The 12,207-nt window shown below is 31.3% G+C and overlaps 1 protein-coding gene across 1 annotated transcript; it reads right to left on the minus strand.

Annotated features, from left to right (window-relative positions):
* Positions 1-1,948: 1,948 nt before the first annotated feature.
* LOC144567535 (3-ketoacyl-CoA synthase 12-like) lies at positions 1,949-4,195 on the minus strand. The gene is made up of 3 exons (XM_078317699.1): positions 3,461-4,195; positions 2,922-3,289; positions 1,949-2,458 (listed from the first exon to the last, which is right to left on the minus strand). The coding sequence occupies exons 1-3, from the start codon at positions 4,069-4,071 to the stop codon at positions 2,097-2,099; spliced, it is 1,341 nt and encodes a 446-aa protein (XP_078173825.1). The 5' UTR covers positions 4,072-4,195; the 3' UTR covers positions 1,949-2,096.
* Positions 4,196-12,207: the final 8,012 nt, after the last annotated feature.

Below are 12,207 nucleotides of genomic sequence, written 5' to 3' on the forward strand. Positions count from 1 at the left end.
TGTTATACTAGCCGGACTCATTATTGTTACTCAAAATCTAAAGTCACATCAAGGAAACCAATGATTTATCCACCTGCTCGTGCTACGAAAATTCTTTGGATTTGACGATGTCAAGATTGTCAACCGTGCAAAGATTTGATAAGGGAGATTGAAACGATGCGGCCCACTGTTCTGCCATTTGAAATCAGTTTGAGTGCTAAAGAGGAGATCGTCGAGAGGCTTGATATTCTATTTATTTGTTAATTTTTGCTGGTTAGTTTTTTTTATTTGTTGAGGGGGTTCTTGTGATAAATCGGGGATTATCTGAGTGCTTCTGGATATTATTCCCCAGGAAAAATAGGGATCGTGTATAATTTAGTTCGATGCTGCCAAAATAAATAGTAATATGAAGCCAAGTATTTGGGTGTTGAAAGGTAAATAAAAATTAATACTTGAATTGTGAATTTGTTTGTGCATCACGATCTCTGCGATTTGATAATAATAGTAAAGTTATTTTTTGAACTTGTTTTAGAGAAATGCTAAAACCAGAAGTGTCTCACGATCTCTGTAATCTCTGTTTAGAGAAATACTAGAGCAGGTGGAGACATCAATCATTAGTTTAATTTGAGTAACACCAGCAATGGGGTGAAGAAGAAAGGAGATCTCTAGTTTAAAAGAGGGGCAAAATAGACATTTTAAATTCAAAACAAAATAAAATTATAAATTCAACTTAAATTTTCAGATTTAATCAACACAAGGGAAAATAAGAAATAGTTTGAACTTAGAATGAGAAATAAGAAATTTCAACATTTTGATGGGAAAATTGGCTATTTTGAAAGTTTGAATGGGTGCACTTAGGGGTGATTAAAGAGCGAGCATGAGAGAGTTAGGGTATGCTCATGCTCGCTCATTAAGTAAAAGAGCGAGTTTAAATGAGCGGATAAATGAGTGAGCTTTTAATGAGCAAGTTATGAGCGGCTCACGAGTTATGACTTATGACTCATAACAAAATTATATAGTGTGCCCACGCATAACAAAATTTGTTAAAAGTCATAATAACAAAATTCAACAAATTGTCATAATTCATTTAAATGAGCGAGTTGTTATGACTATTACTTGTTTTGGGCTTTAGGCGGAGGTTTTGGTTCTGCCGATTTACAAAAAAAAAATGAATATGAAACTATGAATATTAGCATATTACACATGATTAAATGTTACATTGTGCTCACTATATTACACAGGATTAAATATGAAACTATGCTCACTATCTATCAATCTTAATGAGGCAAGGTTGATGTTACACATAATTACATAGGATTAAATGTGGCAGGGATTAGATGTGGCAAATTATTAATGAGCGAGTTATGAGCGAGTTGGATCATGTTCATGCTCGCTCATTTAAGTAAATGAGCGAGTTTAAATGAGCGGATAAATGAGCGAGTTTAAGCGAGCTTTTAATGAGCGAGTTATGAGCGGCTCACGAGTTATGAGCGATTTACTCACCTCACCCCTAGGTACACTAGAAATTTTCCCAATAAATTATTGCTAACATTATTGTTGTTGTCTTAACATTGATTTACATTTCATCAGTAAGGTGCACTTCCAGCAGTAAGCAATTCAAATAAAGCCACTTACAGATTGCCATAAAAAATATAAATGAAGTATTAATTGATTGGCTAGATGTCAGTTACATGAACAAAAAAAAAGTTTATTGCGAATTAATTTTCATTTTAGCTGAATTACGTCGTTGGTATCCTTATCGAACAAACAGAACAAAACAACATCCATCTCAAGTCTGAAACCTGATAAAACACAAAAGAACACATCATGTGTCAGAAAATCATGCATGGTTTTATCTAAACTGTTTAATATTTGATCAGAAAACTTATATAGTTCAAATAGTGTTGTTCTCTATGTCCAGTCTTGGTTTTGTCAAATTGCTACAAAGACGAACTTCATTACTCTCTGATGATAGGAATTAATTCTTTCCCAAGCTAAAAATTAAATAAATAAATTTGTTTTCAAGAAGAAAAGAAAAAGAAAAAACAACTTGGTTCCTAACAAAGTGCATACCTGAGAAAACATCTCTGATGATTTTATCTTCTATACTACAACATTCACATATCCTTCACAAATCCATATTTCTCCATGAAAGGATTCACAAAGTTCTTCAATGGGTACCTCTCGATACAATCTCCCCAAACTCCAGCATCGTTCAAATCTCGCTCCACAACCCATACACTGGTATTGCACTTGAAACCAGCTCCAAATGTGACCATGAAAACCCTGTCTCCTTTACTCAGCCTCCTTTGCCCTTCCATGTATGACAACACGTACCAAACGCTGCTTGCCGAGGTGTTGCCGAACCTGTGCAGAGTCATCCTCGCTGGTTCAATTTCATACTCAGTTAGGCCGAGACCTTTCCCGACCCCATCTATTACAGCGGCCCCACCAGTGTGGAGACAAAAGTGCTTGATAGCTGTGGTGAAATATTTGGTTGATCAGGTTAATTGAAGTTTTATTTAGTGGTTATGATTAAATATTTGAGCTGATGTACTGTAATACCTCACCTATATGGTACAATTAGTACAAAGGTTAGTACTGGAAATGTTTTGGGGACCAGAATAAATTTATGACCAATTCATTTGACCCTCATTTATGACTTCTGTGCATTTGGCACTATTTTTGTATGCAAGATCTATATATTGTTTGGCTGTACCAATTCTGACACTTTGATTCAAATGCTTGGAATTTTGCTATTTTTTAATTTAAAATCTGATGCTTATTACTGTTGGACTATAATATTACAATCTTTTTTTTTTTTTTTGAAAACTTTCGCAGAAGCTGCAAAGTCTTGAGGGAGAATCAAACTCTCGACCTTTATAATATTACAATCTTAAAGTAAAAAAAAATACTAGTTTTCACTAACACAGAATAAATACCTGTGTTTAGCACCAGACTGCCACTACCTCTTGGCTTCCAATGCATGATTCTTCTGATAGCATGATATATCAATTGATCAATTGGTAATATCTTTGGCGCAAGCACACGCATGTTATTCACAAATGCACGTGTGGCAGCTTTCGGGAGCTCTTTTCCAAGGTGGAAGCCAGGCCGACCCAATTCATCCTCATCTTGAATGCAACAATTGTAGGCCTCATTTTCTGCCCCGAGATGTGTGCGTACCAGTTGGGTCAATCGTAATTTAGCACGCGAACAAAATCTCGGGTTGTTTGTCAGAAAGAAGGCACAGCCACCAGAGCGAAACAGGCAGTTGCCGAGCATCATCGACCGCTTGTTTCCTGCGTACCTGAATTTATGCATCTGGAATTATTCTTATGACATTTTTGTTTTAAATTGGATGCTTTGGAAGGCTATCCTAAAAAAAAGGATAGTCATATTGATACTTGGAATTTTCCATATGGAACTGTCTTAATTTATTTAATTATTCTGACAAACCAATAACATAGCACTTAGTTACCAATTAGGCGCGATGGATTCAGAAGACATGATCAGAGCGAGTTGCCGGTGCCGGCACTGAAACAAATTATTAACCAGGTCAATCGCAATCAAGCTAGCACTGCACCCCATACCAGACAAATTATAAGTTAGCGCATCCTCTCTCATCCCGTACCGCTTCATAATCCGTGAAGACAGAGACGGTGCCGGTGAAAACATCGACACATTCACCACCAACACATCCACAGCCTCCGGAGAGAACCCGGTTTTCTTAAAAAGCTCATCAAGTGTAGCATTGAAGCATTCATCCATCTCTTGAATACCATCAGCCCAGCAGTCAGGGGACGACTTGGTGCCAGCTATGATGTTGCGGGGCCCATACGTTGATTCGCCAATGCCGGAATTGACAATGACTTTCAGGAGGAATTTGTACTCATCCACTCCGAGGTTTTTGTTCCGTTGTATGATCTCGCCGCACAGTTCCGTTGGGAGCTTGCGGTCGTCTGACGGTTTAAAGCACACATAGTCTATCAAGTAGCATTGCCGGTGCCATGCCCAGTCTATGAGCTTGTAGAGAATGAGACATAGTGACGTTATGAGGAGACTGGCTGTGAACATTGCCAAAATCTGCATTCTCAGTGTGTGTGTGTGTGTGAGAGAGAGAGGGGTGTTAACTTAACTATGAAGTAAAATAGAGTAGGTGTGGTAGAAATTAATAATGGTGAAGAAAAAAGGTATGAAAGTATAGCACAAGAAAAGGAAAGAAGAAAGGTGTATTTAATTTTGATGAGGGAGAGGGAATAGGGATGAATGCTGGAACCAGAAGGCAGGCTTTTGAGCTGCCTCTGCAATTTTTGTTTAAGGAGCATTCACTGTGCTTTGGTATTGCCATGACCGACTAAGTGAAAGGATTTAATTGAGCAGTTTGCATTGTCTGTCGCGCTGCACACAAATAGTGGACCAAAGGATTTAATGAAGGTCGCATCCTCTTGCTGGATCCTTTTCATCAGTTTACTAATCAAGGGGCATTTCTTCCTTAATAATAATAATAATATTATTATATGAGTAAGGCTATCTAGGGCTGAACGAATTGAACCGAACCGAACCGAACCGAACCGAACTGGTTTGATTCATCTCACAACGAATTTTAATCTAACAAGTTAATTGTAAATATTTTTTCAAATCAAACTCAATTGATTAATTAAATTTTGAGTTTTTGATATTTAGAAGAATAAATATAATGTTATAAAGTTAGAAGAAAAAAAATTACTAAATTTCACGAAATTTCTCATTAATACATTGTGCAGTGCGCCAGTGCAGCAAGGACAACATGAGGCACAAAGTACAGATCATGTTGGGCCTACATTAATTTCTGATTTGTGCTTAAATTTGAGCTTATTTCGCATTTTGGGAAGCTTTCAGGCTCTGTTGGGCGCATCGATGGAAATGGATGTGGGCAACTGGACATAGGAAAAGTAAAAATTTGAATTGCTTTTTACTGTTTTTGTGAAAAAAAAAAATTAGTTGAACTAATTTTTTTTTCCCACGGAAACAGTAATGCAGCCGAACAGGACCTTAATAAGTATATTTTCTGTCACATTGACAAATGAATTATTAGGATTACATTGGGTGGAGTCAAAAATTTATAATTCATGAATAATTCAGATATAATTTAAAAATAATTCTGACAAGAGAGCAAAAAAAAAAAAGTCATAAATTATTCACCAATAATTCACTAAAAATTCGGTCAACCAAATAATACACCGATTAGTGAACACCACAAAAATTTATTGACAAAACTTGTCACTGTGGTTGTTCCTTATCCGACGAATCTCATCATTCGTTTGCATTTAATCTATCCATCTACACTCGTATTTCGTACTGACACAAATCTCGAGGTACACCGACTGTTCTGATTTAAGGAACTTTGGTGCTGTAAATGATTTTATAAGTTAATATTGCGGGTCAATTTTAATACGTCTAAATGATATAATATAACTTTTCATCAATTATAGAAAAATGGCAGAATACAAGTTGATATATTAACGAAACCTCAGAACAAATTAGACTAAATTTAATTCATGAAATTAGACTAAATTTAGAATAAAAATAGCTGAAATTAATTTAAAGTTAATTTCAAAAGCATTACATTCATACAATTAATTTTCATAGCTTTAGCGTTCAAAGATTAAAAACGAAATTCTCATACATTACAGGAATTAAATTCTGAGATGGATGAGTAAATATATGAATCAATATTTTTTTTGCTAACATAGCGTTTTGAAAGCAATTCCATTAGAATAAATCTTTCTATATATAATAATATAATATTATTACAAAATTGCCACCTATGATTTGAAATTGAAATAAAATTTTCAATATAGATGTTTTAAGGAGACACGTCAAAAATAAATATAGAAATATATAAGGGAAAGTAGAGATTTGGCCATTAAGATCTAAAGAGTAAATATTGTATCCTAACTCAAATAGAGATTTGATCCCATTTTTTAGATATTCAATCTGCATTTGGTGCAATTAGACTTGCTAAGGGATGCTTATCTTAGGAGATCAAAAATTAAACCTTTCTTTTCTAGGCAATGTATAGTGCTGGACCCCATTTTTAACCTATTATTTGACTGCATTTAAGAGAAATAGTTTTTTTTTTCAGAAATTACTTGGTAATACCTATTGAGATTTTATTTTATTTTATTTTTTACAGAAAAAAATCCATATTATACTAAAAACAAAATATAGTATTAGCATCCAAAGTCCAAACTATCCACTTCTACATGCCATGCATCATTCATAAAGAAAAAAAATATTTAAATTTATATACTAATAAGTAATAAGCAACATCTCTAAGTCCCATCATACAACAATAATTGGATGTTTTATGCAAATAACAAGTCCAAATATATGTATAGATTAATATTTTATATGTATAGATTAATATTTCGACTAATGAAAAAACCAGTGATTTAAATAGCAGATATAGTGTTTGCTAACTAAAATTTCATTTAGCATTTTTACAAATAGCAGTGTTCTAAATAGCAAGCTATAGCGGCGTTACAGCTACGCTATAGCTTTTTCGGACCATAAACACTAAGCTATGAGATAAAATTGCGCTAACTCAGCTACGACCTCTATAGTTATAATAGCTGACCGCTATTACCACTATATGAGACCCGCTATAGCTACCGCTATGCTACATGGGTTTTTTTTTGCGATTTATATGGATTTCTGTACTTCTATTATTATTTCTAATGCTACATGGTCTTCTACGATAAGTATACTAAACCAAATTATATGCTTCTATTTTTATTTGTGATTTATTCTATCATTCTATATCGAGAAATATTCAAATATTAATTCTTCATTTTGATTGCTCTTTGCATAGTATTCATTTGTAAAATTATTATTGTTCGTTTCAATTGAAAGCTGATTTTGATTACTATTATAATATATAAAATGTTTAAATATGTATATTGACTTCATTTACCTTATAAAATTAATTACTCTTTGTCTATTATAATATGTAATACTATGAAGTATAAATTATTAAATAATGTTACTTTTTAGATTTTTTTTTTCTTCTTATTTGCGTAATTGATAAAAAGTATAGACTTAGATTAATTGTTATTTAGTTGTTACATCATTTCTCTAATATTAATTATGTTGATAATTAGTAGAAATATAGAATATAAAGTTTGAAAAGGAAAAATCGCTATGTATAATAGCTTCCGCTATAGCTACACTATTCGCAATAGCTTTTTTTTTGTCTCCTCGCTATGCCGCTATAATCGCTATTTAGAACATTGACAAATAGCGATCATTTTAGCGCCATAAGGGGCAGGAGCCCTTGTTTTAAAAAAAAATTACATGTTGGATTGGCAAAAAAAAATAATACGCTGTAAATTATGAATAATTAAAATTTGAATTTGTAAATTTAATGCAAATTGCAAAGTAAATAATGAGAAGAAGATTAAAAAGGAAAGAAAATAAGATAAGAATGAAATTATCAACACCATCGAAGACATTATTCATGAAAAATAAATAAGTAGTGGTAAATTATAAATAACTAAAATTTGAATAAGTAAAAAAATTGTGAACTGAATAATAAGGAGAAGAAAAATAGAAGAAAAATATAAAATGAAAATGAAAATGAAATCAATAGCACCATCATAAATTTACAAATTGGAAAGTAAATAAGGAGAAGAGAATTAAAACGGAAAGATAAAATAAGATAAGAATGAAACTAATAGCACCATCGAAGGCATTATTCATGAAAAATAAAAATTATATTGTCAGAACAAGTTATGAAATATATCTTACACTGATAACATGACAAAATTCATTTATATTGTTTTTTTACAATGAGTGACAGCAGGTGCTCTAATATAGGAATATGCTTCTTTCTCCAAAATGAATGTGGGATTAGAGAGAGATTGATCCGGTTTCTTTGCCTCAAGCATTAATTGCAGATTTGCAGGCCAACCTCAAGCAATAGTCTTTTACATTAATTAATCTTGGTATAAATATTGCGAGTCTGCAATTTTACCTTGCTCATATACCAAGACGAGCAAGGTAAAATATCGGCATTTAATAAATATTGCGGGTCTGCAATTTTACCTTGCTCATATACCAAGACGAGCAAGGTAAAATATCGGCATTTAATAAATATTGCGGGTCTGTAATTTTACCTTGCTCATATACCAAGATAAGCAAGGTAAAATATCGGCATTTAATAAATATTGCGGGTCTGCAATTTTACCTTGCTCATATACCAAGATGAGCAAGGTAAAATATCGGCATTTAATAAATATTGCGGGTCTGCACTTTTACCTTCCTCATATACCAAGATGAGCAAGGTAAAATATCGGCATTTAATAAATATTGTGAGTCTCCAAATGATGATAAGATCTGTCTTAACTTGAAACTTAACAAAGCATCAACTTTGCTCAAATAATTTATGCTCTTTCTGGTTAATTAATGAAATAGGCATAGGCTGCCTGATTAGAGCAAAAACTAAACACCAAATTTTTTTGAAATGTAACACATAATCTAAACCTTGTTTACTTTCTTGATGATTTCAAGCTATTTATCAGAAAAATATCTAAACGCGTGCATCTATGACTTTCTATTCATCAATATCTTCAATTTTACTTGAATGAAAAACCACGTGTATTTTAACCGAAATTTTTATTTCTTCCATAATAAAAACATAATAAACCATAACAACCCCATTTTTGACAAATATCCAGGCCGCATGAGTATTTGACAACTCTAGAGACTGAGGTCTACTAAATGCCCCTGCGGCCCCAACTTTTTTTTTTAAACAGAATAATTATTAACCAATCAAAAAAATTAGAAACCAAATTCCAAAACCGTTTGGCTACCAAACGCCAAATTCTAAAACCTCGTTGGCACATAAACCAAAGTTTTTTTAGTTAATAAATATTTTGTAAAAAGAAAATTTTGAGGGTGCAGAATCATTTTGCGGACCTCAAGCTGGGGCCACAGGAGTATTTGACGGACCCAGTCTTTGGGACCGCCAAATGCGCCTAGGGCCTGAATATTGGTCGAATTTTCAGAATTCTGAGCTGATTTGATTTTTTTTATGCTATAAATAAAAATTTCGGGTTTTTTGACGCATATGTTCACACAACGTGCGAAAATAAATAAAAAATACTTTTATGCATTGAGACTCATGCGTTCAAATAGTATCTGATTGTACATCAGCTAAAAATTGTGTTTTTTCCCGTGTTTTTGAATGTATATTCGGAATATATTAACAAAAATCTTAAAGAGGCTCATGCATTACAAACCAAGATTATGATTGGACGGTCCGGATTCAAACTCAAACGGTCTCGATTCGGAAAAGAGCAGAGGTGGTCCAAACCGAAATTTTTATTAATATCCAAAAAAAATATATGAAATTTCAGAAACTATCTAGGTTTACACGTTTTTCCGAAATCTATCTAAATCGCAATTTTTTTGTGGTTTTACACTGAATTACCGTGATTTTTTTTTGCAGTTTTGGAATTTTAAACCACAAATTTTTTATGTGGAATTCTAAAACCGCAAAAAAAAAAATTGCGATTTTAGACTGAATTACTGCAAAAAAAAAATTGTGGTTTGAGTAGATTTAAAAAAAACACAAAAACTAAATAGTTTTTGAAATTTCATATTTTTTTGGACATTAATAATAATTTCGGTGGTCCAAAACTCTACAGAAGAGATTCAAATGTGAGGTATAAATTAATATAATTAATATGTGAGGGATATTTTGTGGAAATCGAAAGGTTTTGATTGTTTTTTTAAAATAAAAATAATAATTAGGGAAAATTGAAAGGTTAACATTTGAAAATTTTATAATATAATAAAATTTATTTTTCAAAGTCAGAAACCAAATATTCTTGTTATTTAGAATTTTTACAGAATATCTCCATGAGTTTCATAAACTTGATTTTTCTTCCCTCTCACTTCGCAAATGTTGTACTTTAATAATTTAATATTTCATTAACAGTGAAAATTTTCTAATATTTATTATTTCATAATTAAAAAAATTGTTTGGTATTTTATAATCTTGTTTAAAATTTGATATTTCGGTAAAATCAAAATTAAATAGATGTTGTTTAGAAACTTCAAATGCAAATACTAAATGTGCACCTCAAATAAAACATTGACAAGTAGGCTTAACGCAAATGATAATGAGCTTTTGTCTTTCTACATGAGGACGCATGATGCTCACTTTATGCAAAAAGACATAAAAAATTTAATAAGGAAAATAAAAATTAATAGAAAAGATAAAATGAGAATGAAATTAATAGCACCATCTATCAAAGATGTTGTTCATGACAAACACATTAATTAAAAAATCAATAATATAATTTTTTATATGATAACATAGTCATTTATCTTAAAATGAAATTTAAAAAAATATAGCTGTAAATTTTGAAAATTGTAAAGTAAATAAGGAAAGGAAAAATAAGATGAGAATGAAATTAATAGCACCATGAAAGATATTGTTCATGACAAAAAATATATATATGCAAGATAAAAAAAAAATCAATGGTATATTTCTTTCTAAAATAGTATCAGAGTTATTTATTTCAAAATGAAGTTAATAGTATAAATTTTTTCTCACATGGTATCAGAGCCAATTATTTTAACATTGTATATAAGATAAATGACCATGATATCATGCAAGAACTTATTTATACTATTTTTTTCCGAGATAGGCTCTAGAAGAAAACTAATATAGAACTAAGCTTCTTTCTCCAAAATGGATGTGGGACTAGAGAAATTGATCCGGTTTCTTTGTCCTCCCAAAACCGATAAAACATTAAATGAAAGAACAAGTTGTAACATTAAATGGAAAATATCTGATCTAGGCATTTAATAAAACACATTGCGAGTTTTCAAATGATGTTAAGATTTCTCTTAAATTAAATTTAACAAATCAATAGTATAAATATTAACTTAGGTTTAAACTTTTATGAATAACTAAAATTTAACATGAACCCTTATTTAAAAAAAATGTAGTTCTAAATTATGAATAACTAAAATTCTGAATTTGTTATTTTTTATTTTATTTCAGAATTTGTTAAATTATGAAAATTGTAAAGTAAATAAAGAAAATAAATTAGATAAAAATGAAATTAATAGCACCATCAAAGATATATTGTTTATGACCAAAAAAATATACGTAAATTAAAAAGATCAATAGTATTAAATAAAATTAATTAAAAAAATTCAATGGTATAAATATTTGGGATCGACTAATTATCCCCCAGTCAATTTCCCCCATTCATCCCCCAGTCAATAACTACTTGTGGGGACCATTAACTAACTGTACTTCATTAATTACTTAGGGATCACTTAATATTTGATAGATTTTATAACTGATGCGTGCAAATATGGATACCTATGCACTCAAGTGTTAATATATAATATATAAAGTATTCATACCTAAAATACAAAGTATTTCGAACAAAAAACTGGACACATCATACACACATCTTCTACAAGTTTTTAGAGTTGGGTTTTTTTTCTCAATTCAATCTCGTCAATATTTCTGACGATCTGTAAGGAAATTTGCAAATCTAAAACCATGGACGTCTTCTATGTAATTTTCTCTTTCAAATGAGATCCATGATGACGTACTTTCGGGTTGTCCGTCGTACAAGTATTGGTACCTCGTCATGCAAGTATTCATATATCACTGTGAATACCTTGTCGTGTAAGTATTTATATCTTGTCGAGCAAGTATTCATCCTCGTCGTTCAAGTATTCATATCTCGTAATGAATGTGTATATAATTCATGTCTGAAGTGTTTGTACCTAACATATTTTATCAATTTTTTTTTCATATGACACGGGATGACGTATGAAAATATTAATATTAAGTAGTGCAAGTATTTGTACATCGTCATGCAAATGTAAATATTTCATATGCCAACTGTTAGTAACTAACAAAATTTATGAAATTTTTATTTTTATTTTCATATTGCATGGGATGATGTATGAAAGTATTAATTTCAAATATTACAAGTATTCATACATTATCATGCAAATGTTAATAGTTTATATATCAAGCGTTTTATCTAAAATATTTTATCAATAGTTTTTTTTTTCTTTTGACATCAGATGACGTTTGAATGTACTAATATAAAATATGCAAGTATTCATATCTCCTCATGTAAGTGTAAATAGTTCATGTATCAAGTATATGTATCTAACAAATTCTATTTTTTTTTTTCATATGGC

Source organism: Carex rostrata, chromosome 16 (assembly GCF_964058835.1).
Source record: "Carex rostrata chromosome 16, lpCarRost1.2, whole genome shotgun sequence".
In the NCBI taxonomy this organism is placed as follows: Eukaryota; Viridiplantae; Streptophyta; class Magnoliopsida; order Poales; family Cyperaceae; genus Carex; species Carex rostrata.